The sequence below is a fragment of the Salmo salar genome, chromosome ssa05, assembly GCF_905237065.1.
Source record: "Salmo salar chromosome ssa05, Ssal_v3.1, whole genome shotgun sequence".
Lineage (NCBI taxonomy): Eukaryota > Metazoa > Chordata > Actinopteri > Salmoniformes > Salmonidae > Salmo > Salmo salar.
The window spans coordinates 82,782,747-82,801,314 of record NC_059446.1 but is presented as its reverse complement, the minus strand read 5'-3'; the positions used below and the strand labels follow the sequence as shown (position 1 = coordinate 82,801,314).

Here is an 18,568-nt window from a genome sequence, read left to right as displayed (position 1 = left end):
CGTTTGCCTGCCCCTGTTTAATTAAGGAATAAACTTTTGTTTCTTCAACACTGTCTGCATCTGGGTCATACCTTAAACGTGATAGTATGAACTGGCACTGACTGACCCAGCAGACTCGTACCAGCTTCGCAACGCCCACTCCTCCCAAGGATCCACCATTGGAAGGCACGAGGAGTTGCCTCGTGGTCTCTGCAGGTTCCCATGGTATTGGGATTCTCTTGGCTCCAGCGACACAATCTCTCTATTGACTGGTCTACTGGTGCTATAGTGGGCTGGAGCCCATTCTGCCACGCTCATTGCCTGAAGTCAGTTCTGCCTGCCCCAGGACGTCTTCCTGGGGGCTGGAAAATTGCCCCGGACCTCTCCGCCATTTCCGCGGAGTGCCAGGACCTCCGGGAGGGGTTCAGTAACGCCCAGGCCACTTTGATTCCGCAGCACCGACCAATAAACATAAGTATGATTTAAATAATAACAACATCACTACGGCGAACCTCTATGGGGTTAAAGAAGGATTACTTTACCCTATCCCAGGTATTGCTAAAGGTGGGGTTTCAGGTGTCTCCTACAATGTCTAGCCAGACGTGCTGGCACGCCGCTATAGCCCTGCGACTACACCCCCACAAGTCGAGACCATTCTCCCATGCTCCAAGATCATTAGCCCCTCTGCTGTTCGTCTTCTTTTGCCCTGTACCCTCCGTATACATCCTGCTTGTCATATGTCTAGAGTTAAACCCATGTCTCGCAGCCCTTTGCATCATCTCTGAGTTCCAACGCCGGAATCCTGTTCAACCAAGTATGGCGCTCCTGGGGGGGGGTGGTACTGTCATGCCCTGATCTGTTTCACCTGTCTTTGTGTTTGTCTCCACCCTCCTCCACGTGTCGCCCATCTTTCCTGTTATGCCCTGTGTATTTATACCTGTGTTCTCTGTTTGTCTGTTGCCAGTTTGTTTCATCCGTAGAACCTATCAGCATTTGTTTCCCTGCTCCTGCCTGTTTCTTGCTCCTGTTTTGTCTTTCCCAGTTTTTGACCCCTGCCTGCCCTGACCCTGAGACTGCCTGCCGTTCTGGACACTTGCCTGCCTTGCCCTGTCGCTGGCCTGCCCCTGTTTAAGGAATAAACTTTTGTTTCTTCAAAACGGTCTGCATCTGGGTCATACCTTAAACATGATAAGTCTCTTCTATTTGGTGTCCTTTAGTATTGGTTTCTTTGCAGCAATTCGACCATGAAGGCTTGATTCACGCAGTCAATAACATTTACATTTACGTCATTTACGTCATTTAGCAGACGCTCTTATCCAGAGCGACTTACAAATTGGTGCATTCACCTTATGATATCCAGTGGAACAACCACTTTACAATAGTACATCTATATCTTTTTTTTGGGGGGGGTTAGAAGGATTACTTTATCCTATCCCAGGTATTCCTTAAAGAGGTGGGGTTTCAGATGTCTCCGGAAGGTGGTGATTGACTCCGCTGTCCTGGCGTCGTGAGGGAGCACCATTGGGGTGCCAGAGCAGTGAACAGTTTTGACTGGGCTGAGTGGGAACTGTGCTTCCGCAGAGGTAGGGAGGCGAGCAGGCCAGAGGTGGATGAACGCAGTGCCCTTCTTTGGGTTTAGGGACTGATCAGAGCCTGAAGGTACGGAGGTGCCGTTCCCCTCACAGCTCCGTAGGCAAGCACCATGGTCTTGTAGCAGATGCGAGCTTCAACTGGAAGCCAGTGGAGTGTGCGGAGGAGCGGGGTGACGTGAGAGAACTTGGGAAGGTTGAACACCAGACGGGCTGCGGCATTCTGGATGAGTTGTAGGGGTTTAATGGCACAGGTAGGGAGCCCCGCCAGCAGCGAGTTGCAGTAATCCAGATGGGAGATGACAAGTGCCTGGATTAGGACCTGCGCCGCTTCCTGTGTAAGGCAGGGTCGTACTCTACGAATGTTGTAGAGCATGAACCTACAGGATCGGGTCACCGCCTTGATGCTAGCGGAGAACGACAGGGTGTTGTCCAGGGTCACGCCAAGGCTCTTAGCACTCTGGGAGGAGGACACAATGGAGTTGTCAACCGTGATGGCGAGATCATGGTACGGGCAGTCCTTCCCCGGGAGGAAGAGCAGCTCCGTCTTGCCGAGGTTCAGCTTGAGGTGGTGATCCGTCATCCACACTGATATGTCTGCCAGACATGCAGAGATGCGATTCGCCACCTGGTTATCAGAAGGGGGAAAGGAGAAGATTAATTGTGTGTCGTCTGCGTTGCAATGATAGGAGATGATAGGAGCAATGATAGGAGAGACCATGTGAGGATATGTCAGAGCTAAGTGACTTGGTGTATAGCGAGAATAAACCTTGAATGAGTAGGTGTCCAAACTTGACTGGTCCTGCACGTGGCTGTAACGTGTACGCTAAGAATCGGGAAGCAAGTACAGGTAGTGAATTTAGTATATAACAGAACAAAACATGAAACACGATTAGTGTAGACATGAAACAGAATCAGAATCAATAACGCCTGGGGAAAGAACCAAAGGGAGTGACGGATATAGGGAAGGTAATCAGGAAGGTGATGGAGTCTAGGTGAGTCTCATGAGGTACAGGTGCGCGTAACGATGGTGGCAGGTGTGCGTAATAATGAGCAAACTGGCGACATCGAGCGCTGGAGAGGGGGAGCGGGAGTAGACGTGACAGTGGCAAGGGGTTAAGCTCTCTCACCTGGTTAAAAGTTAAAAGTGTGTACAGATGTAGAATCTTAATTTTACCTATATTGTCACAACAAAATAAGCATTTGAACGTTTAGGCCATAAATTCTGAGCAACAAAGGAGTGATCAAATTAAGATCCTACACCTGTAGATTATATCAGTGGGACTATTTACTTCCAGGGAGCCTAGTGGATGCAGGTTCCTGGTGCTTCAAATGCCATAGAAGGTTAATTTAATGTGAAGGAAGTTAATTTACTGTGTGCTATGTCAGGCCTACACATGTGTAGACTAGTATTGACTCTTACAATACAATTATATTTTAAGCTCTACTGATTCACAAACAATTGATATGCAAACATCATTCATTGTGATATAAAACGGTCTTTACTTCTTATGCTTTTCCAAATGTTGCATTTGAATGCAATATGAACACAGCATCTACTGTCCATAAGCTTCAATTAAGCCTTAACAGTTACATTTTGTCTAGAGTGGGACCAACAGCTGTTGAGAGAACATAGTTAGCCTGAACCCTATTTCTAGATTAAACAGTAGGGTAGTAGTTTATGTAATTCAATCTGGAATGCATGGTTATACAAGCCAGTATGTTCAGAGTTCATACATGTTGAACAATACAGTTCTCCAAATACTCAGACAAACTTGTTTTTCTAGATAGCATCTCAAACATTGTAGATAGCATCTTCTGCATTCTCGCCATGACCTGTGCATTATTCAAACACACGCACACAGTTGTGCACACACACGTACACATCAGGTATATCTCAGTGCCAGATCATACTGTATTTCCTCAACAACATGGTGTTAGGAGAGTTCATGTATCTTGAGTAGCACGATCACTAACATGTCATCAAAGTAATGAAGTTTTCCTGAGATTCGCCATTAAGTAGAGGAAAAAATCTGTAAGGGAAATCAGATCAATGTCAGGTTGATTAATCTGACTGGATCACTGGGTCGAGATTCTTAATATTAATATAATTAAACATTTAAATGCTCATTCAAATTAAAGTCTTGGTCCAGATATTATTCTGGACATAAAAACAAGAAACAAGATTCTTAGGTTGGCATCTAATTTAACCATACGTTTAATTCTGGAAAAACTTGAAAAACATCGTTGTCTGATGGGAGACTATCTGCTAGTAAGAGTGTTCTTATTCCACTTATAAGGATTATATTTATTCCACTTTTACTGATATGTGACGGGATGAATGTAAAAGTACGACAGCCATTGGCTTTGAGGGGCCAGTGTTTTGGGCAACCATAGTCCTGAAGAAGACCCATAGTGGGGCCAAACATGGTATTGATTATCCTAATATTCAAACATGGTATTGATCCTCATAATATTCAGACATTGGTTTGATTATCCTAATATTAAGACATGTTATTGATCATCCTAATATTCAAACACGGTATTGATAATCTGAATATTCAAACATGTTATTGATTACCCTAATATTCACTTGGCAGGATACTGCAGTGTCCAAGCCCCTGGCAAATATCATTTGAATGAATGAATGTCATTAGAATGTCATTAGAACAATGGTACAAATGTGTATGCTGAATATTCATTAATGAAATAAATAACATTTATAATAATAAGCTTACAATGACATTGTGTCTCTCTTTTCCTTTGAGATTTCAGGATCCTAGTTGAGGACAATTTCAGATTAGCACTTGGATGCATTTCAAAGGTTATGAAAGTTGCTTGTCACACCGACAGAAGCAGAAATATGATGCCAACCATATGACTTTGAGGTGTGACAGCGCACCTGTCAGAGGAACTTCAATTCAAAAGTTCATACACTTATCACGTAAATCTGCGCTTGAGTGACTGACTGACTGCATAGAATGATTCACTGACCTCATGGTCTGAATAGTCGGTCAATGATATGGTCAATGCTATGCCACATATTGTAAGATATGAAAATGTGAGGCAATAGAAAAGAGAAATATTTTCACCATTAAAAATAACAATCATTTTTGAAAACCACTAAAAGGAAAACATTATTCAGACAATAACAGAGCTATCTTTAATTTATTGATGTAACGCTTGTCGGGGACCAAAGTGCAGCGTGGTAAGTGCTCATGATTTTTTCATTTTCAAGAAACACTCAAACAAAATAACCAAAAGGGAAAAACGAAAACACACAGTTCCGTCAGGCACATACGCTAAACAGAAAATAACCTCCCACAAAACTCAGGTGGAAAATAGGCTGCCTAAGTATGATTCCCAATCAAAGACAACGATAGACAGCTGCCTCTGATTGGGAACCACACTGGCTCAAAAACAAAGAAATAGAAAACATAGATATTCCCACCCGAGTCACACCCTGACCTAACCAAACATAGAGAATAAATAAGATCTCTAAGGTCAGGGCATGACAATTGAGCAAATGTTTATAAGATGTATTAGACATGAGTCTAATCGAAGGCAGAATAAATCATTATCAAATTACCTCGTTTTGTAAATACTGTCTATGAAATATGCCATCAGTGACTTGAAGTGTCATTATTGTGTCATTATTCAGAAAATTGGAACGGAAATGGCGCCACACCAAACTTGGAAGTCTTCTGACTAGCTTGGAAAGACAGTACCGTGCAGTATCGAAGAGCCCTCACTGCTGCTCGATCATCCTATTTTCCAACAATTGAGGAAAATAAGAACAATCTGAAATTTCTTTTGATACTGTCGTAAAGTTAACTAAAAAGCAGCATTCCCCAAGAGAGGATGTGCTCTCACTTCAGCAGTGATGAATTCATGAACTTCTTGAGGAAAAGATCGTGATCATTAGAAAGCAAATTACAGACTCCTCTTTTAAATCTCAGTATTCCTCCAAAGCTCTGTTGTCCTGAGTCTGCACAACCCTGCCAGGGACCTAGGATCAAGGGAGACACTAAAGTGTTTTAGTACTATATCTCTTGACACAATGATGAAAATAATCATGGCCTCTAAACCTTCAAGCTGCATACTGGACCCTATTCCAACTGAAACTGCTGAAAGAGCTGCTTTCTGTGCTTGGCCCTCTATGTTGAAAACATAATAAACGGCTCTCTATCCACGGATGTGTACCAAACTCACTAAAAGTGGCAGTAGTAAAGCCTCTCTTGAAAAAGCAAAATCTTGACCCAGAAATTCAAAAAACTATTGGCCTATATCAATCTTCCATTCCTCTCAAACATTTTTGAAAAAGCTGGTTGCGCAGCAACTCACTGCCTTCTGAAGACAAACAATGTGTACACGAAACGCTTCAGTCTGGTTTTAGACCCCATCATAGCACTGAGACTGCACTTGTGAAGGTGGTAAATTACCTTTTAATGACGTCAGACCGAGGTTCTGCGTCTGTCCTCGTGCTCCTAGATCTTAGTGCTGCTTTTGATACCATCGATCACCACATTCTTTTGGATAGATTGGAAACCCAAATTGGTCTACATGGACAAGTTCTGGCCTGGTTTAGGTCTTATCTGTCGGAAAGATATCAGTTTGTCTCTGTGAATGGTTTGTCCTTTGACAAATCAACTGTAAATTTCGGTGTTCCTCAAGGTTCCGTTTTAGGACCACTATTGTTTTCACTATATATTTTACCTCTTGGCGATGTCATTCGAAAACATAATGTTAAATTTCACTGCTATGCGGATGACACACAGCTGTACATTTCAATGAAACATGGTGAAGCCCCAAAATTGCCCTCGCTAGAAGCCTGTGTCTCAGACATAAGGAAGTGGATGGCTGCAAACTTTCTACTCTTAAACTCGGACAAAACAGAGATGCTTGTTCTAGGTCCCAAGAAACAAAGAGATCTTCTGTTGAATCTGACAATTAATCTGGATGGTTGTACAGTCGTCTCAAATAAAACTGTGAAGGACCTCGGCGTTACTCTGGACCCTGATCTCTCTTTTGAAGAACATATCAAGACTGTTTCAAGGACAGCTTTTTTCCATCTACGTAACATTGCAAAAATCAGAAACATTCTGTCCAAAAATGACGCAGAAAAATGTATCCATGCCTTTGTTACTTCTAGGTTGGACTACTGCAATGCTCTACTTTCCAGCTACCCGGATAAAGCACTAAATAAACTTCAGTTAGTGCTAAATACGGCTGCTAGAATCCTGACTAGAACCAAAAAATGTGATCATATTACTGCAGTGCTAGCCTCCCTACACTGGCTTCCTGTTAAGGCAAGGGCTGATTTCAAGGTTTTACTGCTAACCTACAAAGCATTACATGGGCTTGCTCCTACCTATCTTTCCGATTTGGTCCTGCCGTACATACCTACACGTACGCTACGGTCACAAGACGCAGGCCTCCTAATTGTTCCTAGAATTTCTAAGCAAACAGCTGGAGGCAGGGCGTTCTCCTATAGAGCTCAATTTTTATGGAATAGTCTGCCTACCCATGTGAGAGACGCAGACTCAGTCTCAACCTTTAAGTCTTTACTGAAGACAGATCTCTTCAGTAGGTCCTATGATTAAGTGTAGTCTGGCCCAGGGGTGTGAAGGTGAACGGAAAGGCTGGAGCAACGAACCGCCCTTGCTGTCTCTGCCTGGCCGGTTTTCCCTCTTTCCACTGGGATTTTCTGCCTCTACCCCTATTACGGGGGCTGAGTCACTGGCTTACTGGTGTTCTTCCATGCCGTCCCTGGGAGGGGTGCGTCACTTGAGTGGGTTGAGTCACTGACGTGGTCTTCCTGTCTGGGTTGGCGCCCCCCCTTGGGCTGTGCCGTGGCGGAGATCTTTGTGGCTATACTCGGCCTTGTCCCGGGATGGTATGTTGGTGGTTGGAGATATCCCTCCAATGGTGTGGAGGCTGAGCTTTGGCAAAGTGGGTGGGGTTATATCCTACCTGTTTGGCCCTGTCCGGGGGTTTCATCGGATGGGGCCACAGTGTCTCCTGACCCCTCCTGTCTCAGCCTCCAGTATTTATGCTGCAGTAGTTCATGTGTCGGGGAGCTAGGGTCAGTCTGTCACATCTGGAGTATTTCTCTTGTCTTTTCCGGTGTCCTGTGTGAATTTAAATATGCTCTCTCTAATTCTCTCTTTCTCTTTCTTTCTTTCTCTCTCTCGGAGGACCTGAGCCCTCGGACCATGCCTCAGGACTACCTGGCTTGATGACTCCTTGCTGTCCCCAGTTCACCTGGCCGTGCTGCTGCTCCAGTTCCAACTGTTCTGCATGCAGCTATGGAACCCTGACCTGTTCACCGGACGTGCTACCTGTCCCAGACCTGTTGTCCCAGACCTGTTGTCCCAGACCTGCTGGAACCCTGACCTATTCACCGGACGTGCTACCTGTCCCAGACCTGCTGTTTTCAACTCTCTAGAGACAGCAGGAGCGGTGAGATACTCTCAAAAGATCGGCTATGAAAAAAGCCAACTGACACTTTAACTTTGTTGTTGTTGTTGACAAAACCCCTCTTATTGTGATTCATTCATTTTAAGTGTTGAACTTAGTTCCACAAGATATAAAAACCAATATGCACTTTTTGATATGTAGCTTAACACGGTATTAGAACTGTAAAGACATTATTACTATAATATTACATTTGCCAATATTTGCAATTTAATACTCTCATAATGAATATTGAAAAATTAAATAATTTGAGCTTCAGTAAGAAAAGCAAGTGTTGATGAGCATTACCCTTGTACTGCCTCCCCGGCTCCCCGGCCTCCCCGGCTCCGGAAAGAACCCTCCATTAAAATACATTACTGTAATTATTTGCTAAATGACATCACAGTTTATAGACGTAACAAAATCAAGTTTGTCTAGTTAAAAGCAGCTTAAAACATGTGCTGCAACATGTGTACATACATGAAGGCAAACCTCAACTCGCCCTAGCATAGTATTCAACAGATTGTTAAGTACAGAAATCATTATTCACTTTTCAAAATGTACATTACCTCATTCATTTAGGGTCTGCAAATATTCTCATATTTACTATATTGAAATTACAGTTCAAAATCGCTTTCTCTGAATTCCAGGAACGCAGCGTCTGAATTCATTCACCATGGGGAGAGAGGATGGGGACATGCCAGACTCTCTACCAACCATCCCTGAGGGTAATGTCTGTCTCACATCATTTACTGTCTTATTTATTAGCATATAATTCCTAGTTAAGAGTAGATTAGAAGGAGTTGTGGTTGATTGATACAATCAGTAAGTGAAATAAAATAATTCTGTACTGTCTACACCAAAGTGAGAGGTGTCGTTCAACCTGGTCTCAGAGCATTTCGTATTATTCTCTATGCAAATCGTAAAATCAATTTAGTATGATATGCTAAGTTTTGTATGGTATGTATTACTTTGTGGATGTCCATCACCCATTTTGTATGACATGTCACGAATAACAATTTGTGTTATATGTTACGAATTAGAAAAATATCAATATGTTCGAATTTGCTAAAAGTATGATATGTTATGAATTCTAGCGAGGTGGCTAGGTGGCTAGCTTGCTAACGTCAGCTAGGCTAGGGGTAAGGTTTAGGGGTTAGGGTTAAGGTTAGGGTTAAGTTTAGAGTTAGGTTAAAGGGTTAAGGTTAGAGTTATGGTTATGGGAAGGGTAACTAAAAGGGTTAGGGGAAGGGTTAGCTAAATTGAGCTAGCTAATTGATCATTGGTAAATGTTTAATTGATTCAGAGGTAATTGCACAAGGCTACCCCAACCTGGCCTTCCATGAGGATAAGAAGCCTCAGGAGCGGATGACAGAGGGGCAACCAACCGTTGACATGGAGCCCAAGCCAAAAAAGGGCCTTTTGTAAGCAACATTGCCATAATGGTATTTCTACTTTATTCCTATTACAGTGTGCTATTACTGTTAAATATATGTTGGTTTTCTCATGAATCTATGTTTCATTTTCAAGAAGGAAGAAAAAAGAACCAGCAAAAGCAGTGGGATTTTTCCAATTGGTATGTCCTGATTTTGGTTTCAGAAATAGTAGGAAATACACAAGAATCTTTTGGCAATCTGTACATACACTGTAGTACATGTAGTATATGTCAAAATGGGATCATTTGTTACAAGTGATCATGACAAGATTCATATTCTCCAGTCATTCCAACGTCTGCTGCATTTGACTGTGGTTTTATGTGTGTTGTGGTTTCAGTTCCGCTACGCTACTGGTTGTGAGGTGCTCCTAATGATAATCGGCCTGCTATGTGCTGCTCTCCACGGGATAGCCCTGCCCCTTATGTGTGTTGTGTTTGGACAGATGACCGACAGCTTTGTGCAAAGTGGACAACAGCTCAACCTGACAGGTACATATTCTGTTTGACAAGGTACAGATGTAGAATCTTAATTTGATCACTCTGTTGCAGGACAAGGGCTCTATTTTAACAAACCTAATGCAATGGTAAATCTAAGCGCTGGCGGTAGAGCTTTAGGTTTGGAGTTTATCAGAAATATTTTTCTATTTTCACAACCAAAAATTATCGGCGCAGTGCAGACGGTGGCGAGAAAGGGCTTCATTTTGACGATTAAACCAGTTGTGGGTGTGTCAGGCTTGGCCCCTCACTGGCCAATCAGAAAGTGCTCCATGGCTAAATACATGGTTTATTCAAGTTGTGTATTTATGGTCTTTTATGTATCGCCTTGGAATCAACTCCAAATCCAAAGTTAGTCTATTATAGTTTGTTAAACAGCATACAGAAATTAAATAACACGATGTAGACCTATCCTATCTTTGCTAAATATGTCAACTTGAACCTGTTTGCAGTCTTCATTGTTCTAAGTAATTCCATGGTTTCAATGTGGACATATAAACATAGCATTCACACTGACATAGGGGCTAGGCCTACTGTAAATTGCATTATGGCTGAGCATGGACATGCCAAAAGTTGTCACTAAGCTAGACACAATTCATTATTGATAAGGCCTAAAAAGAAAGATGATCACATTTGAAACAAAACGAAACAACAACTTGTATTAAATAGGCTATGTCTAAATACACTTACAGGCACCATAATTATATTAGAACAACGCAGACTGTGGAGGGTTTTCTTTTCACAGTAGCTGGACAGAGATCCAATATAAAGAGAAAGTGAGGGGCCCCCCGAGTTACATGATGGGCATGGACACATGTAGCCTACATCATGGAGGGGGTTTAATGCACGTTCAAAGCATGGCTAAAATAATGTACGCCTGCCTACAATACATAGATAAAAAGGGAACGTCAGCTCACTGTTTTGTTCCTCTTAAACTTGATCTTTTAATAAAGTTTTGGTGATTAAGATTTGTTTCCAACCCTTTATACGATCTTGACTAACCTACTTGATTGACAGAAGCGGAGGCAATGCTTGGTTTTTAATCAAATAAAACGAAATGGAGGGAAAATATAGTGTTTTATGTTTTGAAATACTATGAAGGCCTATACAGGCACCAAAAGCACATTACTCTTGTTCCATATTCATAGGGCAGTGGGAGTCACGGCTGGATATCCGCTGAATAAATCGGTAAAACCGGCTTCTGTTTGGTCTTATATATCCCTGCCAGCACTCCCTGAAATTAGCACTTCAATCATGTTTTTAAGGACGCACCTCAAATATTTCCACCCCTCCCATCTGAGCGCAAACAAGCTGGAACAAGACAGGGAAATTACCAGTCCTTGTGCAATAGTTTAACAATAGCAGAGCACTGGTTTTAAGAGGTCGAAATTGCAAATGAACGTGAGTTTGACACTAGCCCTGCCTTAACGCCAGCCAAAAATAGAGCCCTATCGGTGGAATGCTTACTCACGGGTCCTTCCCAACAATGCAGAGAATGTTTACTGTTTATACTTCACCCTGTCCCCACTGCCAGTGTATCCCACTTCGTGAATGTTTAGTGTATATACTTCACCCTGTCCCCACTGCTAGTGTATCCCACCTTGTGAATGTTTACTGTATATACTTCACCCCTCCCCACTGAGAATGTTGACTGACTCCAGCACTTCCTGGTTCTGTCAGCAGTCATTGTCCTGTTGGATTGTAAATCTTCGCCCCAGCCTCTTTCACGTGCCTTTTTTTTTGCAAACTCCAACTGTCATGTGCCTTTTTCTCAGGAGTGGCTTCCATCTGGCCACTCTCCCATAAAGCCAAGATTGGTGTAGTGCTGTAGAGACTGTTGTCCTTCTGGCAGCTTCTCCCATCTCAGCCAAGGAAAGGGAAAGTGGATCTCTAGTCAGTTGTCTTCCGCATTTAACCCAACCCTTCTGAATCAGAGAGGTGCGGGTGGCTGCCTTAATCGACGTCATTGGCTCTCGGGGAGCAGTTGTGGGGGTTAACTGTCTTGCTCACCTTGCCGGTTCAGGGATTCGAACAAGCAACCTTTCGGTTACTGTCCCAACGCTCTAACTGCTAGGAACTCTGTAGTTTTGTTAGAGTGGTCATTGGGTTCTTGGTCAGCTCCCTGACCAAGGTCCTTTTTGCCCGGTTGCTCAGTTTGGTCAGACGTTGGTCGGATGGCCAGCTCTACTCTGGGTAGTTCCATATTTTTTCAATTTCCCAATGATGGAGACCGCTGCGCTTTTGGAAACGTTCAAAACTCTACAAATTGTTTTATACCCTTCCCCAAATACTGTATATGCCTCATCACAAATCTATCTCGGAGATCTACAGACAGTTCCTTGGACTTCATGATATAGTTTCTGCTCTGACGTGCACTGTCAACTGAGGGACCGTAAACTGAGTATAGAAAACATTAAGGACACCTGCTATTTCCATGACAGGTGAACCCTTATTGATGTCACTTGTTAAATCCACTTCAATCAGTTTCGATGACGGGGAGGAGACAGGTTTAAAGAAGTGTTTTTAAGTCTTTAGACAATTGAGACATGGATTCAGAGAGGGTCAATGCAAGACAAAATATTTAAGTGCCTTTGAACAGGGTATGGTAGTAGGTGCCAGGCGCACCGGTTTGTGTCAAGAACTGCAATGCTGCTGGTATCCCATGTGTATCAAGATTGGTCCACCACCCAAATGACATCCAGCCAACTTGACACAACTGTGGGAAGCATTGGAGTCAACATGGGCCAGCATCCCTGTGGAACACTTTCGACACCTTGTAGAGTCCATGCCCCGATGAATTGAGGCTGTTTTGAGAGCAAAAGAGCCCTTCAGGTCTTACTCAGACTGGCTACGGAGAGTGTGATCACACAGTCATCCGGAACAGGCGGTGCTCTCATGCATGGTTCAGTGTTGCTTTCCTCGAAGCAAGCATAGAAGGATAGCGGGATGGTCAGATTTGCCAAATGGAGGGCAAGGGAGAGCTTTGTATGCATCTCTCTTTGTGGAGTAAAGGTGATTTAGAGTTGCACAGGTGACATGCTGGTAGGATTTCAGTTTTCCTGCATTAAAATCACCATCCACTAGGAGCGCTGCCTCTGGGTGAGCATTTTCTTGTTTGCTTATGGTCCTATACAGCTTGTTGAGTGCGGGCTTAGTGCCAGCATTGTTTTGGTATTTGACATTTATTAGGCTCTTCATTAGCCGCTGCAGAAGCATCAGCTACTCTTCCTGGGGTCCACATGAAACATACTAACATCATACATAGTACAGCACATTTTTAGTCAAGGACTGAAATACATACATTTGAAACATCACACATAGCCTACGTATTAGTACATACACACAATATCTAGATCTAATACATAGTGCAATTAAAATTACAATACAAAATATATAAAATGGCTGTGTCTCTTCACAGTCCCCTTTGTGCAGCAAGGTGTTCTTTTACCTGTTTTTTAAACTGATTTTATTGCTAGCTTGAGTTACCTGGAGTGGCAGAGAGTTCCATGTTGTCACAGCTCTATTTAATACTGTACGTTTCCCAGCCTCTGTTCTGGACCTGGGGACTGTGAAGAAACCTCTGGTTCATGTCTTGTGTTGTACCGATGAGTGTCCAAACTGTGTTCCAACTGCTTGAACAGACAGTTTGGTATCTTCAACACATCAATACCTCGCACAAAGACCAATAGTGGTTCAGTCAATCTCTCCTCACCTTTGAGCCAGGAGAGACTGATATGCATGTTACTTACCCTCCAAGTACTGTACATCTAAGTGCGATATGTGCTGCTTTGTTCTGGACCAACTGTAATTTACCTATGTCCTTCTTTGCTACACATGACCACAGTAGTCCAGAAGCGACAAAACTAGGGCCTGTAGAACCTGTCTGGTCAACTGAGATATCAAGAAGGCAGAGCAATGCCCTATCATGGACAGATCTCTTCCCATTTTAGCAACCATTGAGTCTATATGTTTTGACCATGACAGCTTACTATCTAGGGTTACACCCGGCAGTTTAGTCTCATCAACTTGCTCAATAGCCACATTATTCAATAATAGATCTAAACGAGGTTTAACGTTGAGTGATTGATTTGTTAAATAAATTATGCTTTTAGCTTTTGAGATATTTAGCACCAGACTATTGCTAGTTACCCATTCTAAAACTGACTGTAGCTCTATATTAAATGTCTCAGTTATTTATGTTTGTCAAGGCTGTGGGTAATTGGTGAAAGGAGTCAGGTGCAGGAGAGCTGAGATGCGTGGACAAGGTATTTAATTCAAGAAAACACCAGTATAAACACAATACTATGGTGCTGGAAAATTAGCTGGTAACACGAATTAAACGGGCGTAATAAAAGAATCCGGTAACAATATACCAGCCGTCAGATACAGCCTTACAATAAAACACACACGCGCACAAACATGGGGGAAACCAGAGGGTTAATGAACATGTAATGGTGGAATTGAAACCAGGTGTGTAAAAAACAAAGACAAAACAAATGGAAAATGAAAAGTGGATCGGTGATGGCTAGAAGGCTGGTGACGTCAACCGCCAAACGCCGCTCGAACAAGGAGAGGGACCGACTCCGGCAGAAGTCGTGACAATGTTACTGTTGCAGAAGACGTGTATACTGTTGATTTTGTCCGCGTACATAGACAAACAGGTTTTATTCAATTTCAGTGGAAGGTCATTTGTAAAAACAGAAAACAATAGTGGCCCTAGCCGGCTGCCCTGCGGTACACCACACTCAACGGAATTTGCATGAGAGAGGCTTCCATTAACGAAAACCCTCTGTGTTCTATTAGATATGTAACTCTCAATCCATAATAAGGCAGAGGATGACTTTGCGTTTTGGTGTACTGAAAAATACTCTGATGTCCGTCTTTTTTCTTTTTTCTGCCATTTTTCTACCTGGCTGGCTGGCTGGCTACACACACACAGTGTGTAGGTTATTTACAGTTGGAGATGGGCTTCTATCATCTTATCTTCTATCATTCTATATGGGCTTCGATCTAAAAGGTAGCTAGCAAATGTGAAACGGATTGCAGTGACAAGAGTTGACAGCTGAATGAGTTCACCATTTACACAACATATGCTGCAACCTTTTGTAATTTTAACCGTTTGTTTCATATTGGCTGGCTTCCAACAAAAGCTGAATTTGCAAAGCTAGCGAGCACCAATTCCGTTTCAGTGGTGTTTGCTATAATCTTTGCTACCCGGGTTAAATAAAGGTGAAATAAAATAAATAAATAAAAGTTCCCTTGCGACAATTTAGCTTTTGCAACAAGACCATTACATATACTGCTCAAAAAAATAAAGGGAACACTTAAACAACACAATGTAACTCCAAGTCAATCACACTTTTGTGAAATCAAACTGTCCACTTAGGAAGCAACACTGATTGACAATAAATTTCACATGCTGTTGTGCAAATGGAATAGACAACAGGTGGAAATTTTAGGCAATAATCAAGACACCCCCAATAAAGGAGTGGTTCTGCTGGTGGAGTCCACAGACCACTTCTCAGTTCCTATGCTTCCTGGCTGATGTTTTGGTCACTTTTGAATGCTGGCGGTGCTTTCACTCTAGTGGTAGCATGAGACGGAGTCTACAACCCACACAAGTGGCTCAGGTAGTGCAGCTCATCCAAGATGGCACATCAATGCGAGCTGTGGCAAGAAGGTTTGCTGTGTCTATCAGCATAGTGTCCAGAGCATGGAGGTGCTACCAGGAGACAGGCCAGTACATCAGGAGACGTGGAGGAGGCCGTAGGAGGGCAAAAACCCAGCAGCAGGACCGCTACCTCCGCCTTTGTGCAAGGAGGAGCAGGAGGAGCACTGCCAGAGCCCTGCAAAATGACTTCCAGCAGGCCACAAATGTGCATGTGTCTGCTCAAACGGTCAGAAACAGACTCCATGAGGGTGGTATGAGGGCCCGACGTCCACAGGTGGGGGTTGTGCTTACAGCCCAACACCGTGCAGGACGTTTGGCATTTGCCAGAGAACACCAAGATTGGCAAATTCGCCACTGGCGCCCTGTGCTCTTCACAGATGAAAGCAGGTTCACACTGAGCACATGTGACAGATGTGACAGAGTCTGGAGACGCCGTGGAGAACGTTCTGCTGCCTGCAACATCCTCCAGCATGACCGGTTTGGCGGTGGGTCAGTCATGGTGTGGGGTGGCATTTCTTTGGGGGGCCGCACAGCCCTCCATGTGCTCGCCAGAGGTAGCCTGACTGCCATTAGGTACCGAGATGAGATCCTCAGACCCCTTGTGAGACCATATGCTGGTGCGGTTGGCCCTGGGTTCCTCCTAATGCAAGACAATGCTAGACCTCATGTGGCTGGAGTGTGTCAGCAGTTCCTGCAAGAGGAAGGCATTGATGCTATGGACTGGCCCGCCCGTTCCCCAGACCTGAATCCAATTGAGCACATCTGGGACATCATGTCTCGCTCCATCCACCAAAGCCACGTTGCACCACAGACTGTCCAGGAGTTGGCGGATGCTTTAGTCCAGGTCTGGGAGGAGATCCCTCAGGAGACCATCCGCCACCTCATCAGGAGCATGCCTAGGCGTTGTAGGGAGGTCATACAGGCACGTGGAGGCCACACGCACTACTGAGCCTCATTTAGACTTGTTTTAAGGACATTACATCAAAGTTGGATCAGCCTGTAGTGTGGTTTTCCACTTTCATTTTGAGTGTGACTCCAAATCCAGACCTCCATGGGTTTATAAATTGGATTTCCATTGATTATTTTTGTGTGATTTTGTTGTCAGCACATTCAACTATGTAAAGAAAAAAGTATTTAATAAGATTATTTCTTTCATTCCGATCTAGGATGTGTTGTTTAAGTGTTCCCTTTATTTTTTTGAGAAGTGTATATTTAAGACAATGGTAGAAGAGAGTGTAGTTCTTTTCAGTTTGGACTTCAGTTTATCGCTAACCTTATCACAGGGACTTTGAAGCACTAACTTACATCTGCGTGCTGACCTTGGAATAAATTGACGATAGCAAAGATTCCATCTTTGACGACGCCACATAAATGGAATCGGTACTAGCTAGCTTAATAGTTAATATTTGCGCGCTAGCTCTGCAAATTCAGCTAGTGTGTGTGTGAACCCTGCCAACATAAAACAAAACATTGCTATGCGCGATTGACTGGATTAACCTCACGTCAGTTACGTGCATTGAGTGCCTTTCAGACAGTAGATAGGAACCCTCTGTTACCTTGCCAACTAAGGAACTGGCAGTGGATCAAACCATTGTGAGGCAAAGGGTGGAGGGTCGCAATCTATTGAAACTTAAAAACGCGCTATTAAGTGTATATAATCAGCACAATTGCTTTCATTGCGTATTTTTAACATTATTTAATTTACATAGTTATGTTTACAGTGATATATTGGGGGGGACAAATCATATTTTTCCCAGGATGGGGGGGTCGTGCCCCCCCCCGTCCCCCCTAGGATTTCCGCCCCTGATATTTGCAGTGATATTTCCCTGATATTTGCCCTTCTTTTTCAAGACCTCTGCAATCCGCCCTGGCATGCAGTCAATTAACTTCTGGGCCACATCCTGACTGATGGCAGCCCATTCTTGCATAATCAATGCTTAGAGTTTGTCAGAATTTGTGGGTTTTTGTTTGTCCACCCGCCCCTTGAGGATTGGCCACAAGTTCTCAATGGGATTAAGGTCTGGGGAGTTTCCTGGCCATGGACCCAAAATATCGATGTTTTGTTCCCCGAGCCACTTAGTTATCACTTTTGCCTTATGGCAAGGTGCTCCATCATGCTGGAAAAGGCATTGTTCGTCACCAAACTGTTCCTGGATGGTTGGGAGAAGTTGCTCTCCGAGGATGTGTTGGTACCATTCTTTATTCATGGCTGTGTTCTTAGGCAAATTTGTGAGTGAGCCCACTCCCTTGGCTGAGAAGCAACCCCACACATGCATGGTCTCAGGATGCTTTACTGTTGGCATGACACAGGACTGATGGTAGCACTCACCTTGTCTTCTCCAGACAAGCTTTTTTCCTGATGCCCCAAACAATCGGAAAGGGGATTCATCAGAGAAAATGACTTTACCCCAGTCCTCAGCAATCCAATCTCTGTACCTTTTGCAGAATATTAGTCTGTCCCTGATGTTTTTCCTGGAGAGAAGTGGCTTCTTTGCTGCCCTTCTTGACACCAGGCCATCCTCCAAAAGTATTTTCCTCACTGTGTGTGCAGATGCACTCACACCTGCCTACTGCCATTCCTGAGCAAGCTCTGTACTGGTAGTGCACCGATCCCGCAGCTGAATCAACTTTAGGAGACGGTCCTAGTGCTTGCTGGACTTTCTTGGGCACCCTGAAGCCTTCTTCACAACAATTGAACCGCTCTCCTTGAAGTTCTTGATGATCCGATAAATGGTTGATTTAGGTGCAATCTTACTGGCAGCAATATCTTTGCTTGTGAAGCCCTTTTTGTGCAAAGCAATGATGACGGCACGTGTTTCCTTGCAGGTAACCATGGTTGACAGAGGAAGAACAATGATTCCAAGCACCACCCTCCTTTTGAAACTTCCAGTCTGTTATTCGAACTCAATCAGCATGACAGAGTGATCTCCAGCCTTGTCCTCG

The 18,568-nt window shown here is 43.6% G+C and overlaps 1 protein-coding gene and 1 long non-coding RNA gene across 6 annotated transcripts in view; one reads left to right on the top strand and one right to left on the bottom strand.

Annotated features, from left to right (window-relative positions):
- Positions 1–2,337: 2,337 nt before the first annotated feature.
- LOC123743188 (uncharacterized) overlaps positions 2,338–18,568 on the bottom strand; it is a 19,121-nt gene continuing 2,890 nt past the window's right edge. Inside the window, exon 3 of the long non-coding RNA XR_006770015.1 lies at positions 2,338–2,394. This is a non-coding gene — a long non-coding RNA (uncharacterized lncRNA). The remainder of the gene's footprint in view (positions 2,395–18,568) is intronic.
- Positions 8,648–18,568, top strand: part of LOC106591193 (ATP-dependent translocase ABCB1) — a 23,781-nt gene continuing 13,860 nt past the window's right edge. For 2 of the 5 annotated variants that reach the window (XM_045719154.1, XM_045719152.1), the window contains exons 1-4: positions 8,648–8,752; positions 9,331–9,448; positions 9,555–9,600; positions 9,798–9,948. In XM_045719154.1, the coding sequence (XP_045575110.1) occupies positions 8,701–8,752; positions 9,331–9,448; positions 9,555–9,600; positions 9,798–9,948 (367 nt within the window). In that variant the 5' untranslated portion in view covers positions 8,648–8,700. The remainder of the gene's footprint in view (positions 8,753–9,330; positions 9,449–9,554; positions 9,601–9,797; positions 9,949–18,568) is intronic. The other 3 variants (XM_045719153.1, XM_045719155.1, XM_045719156.1) reach the window with 3 other exon arrangements.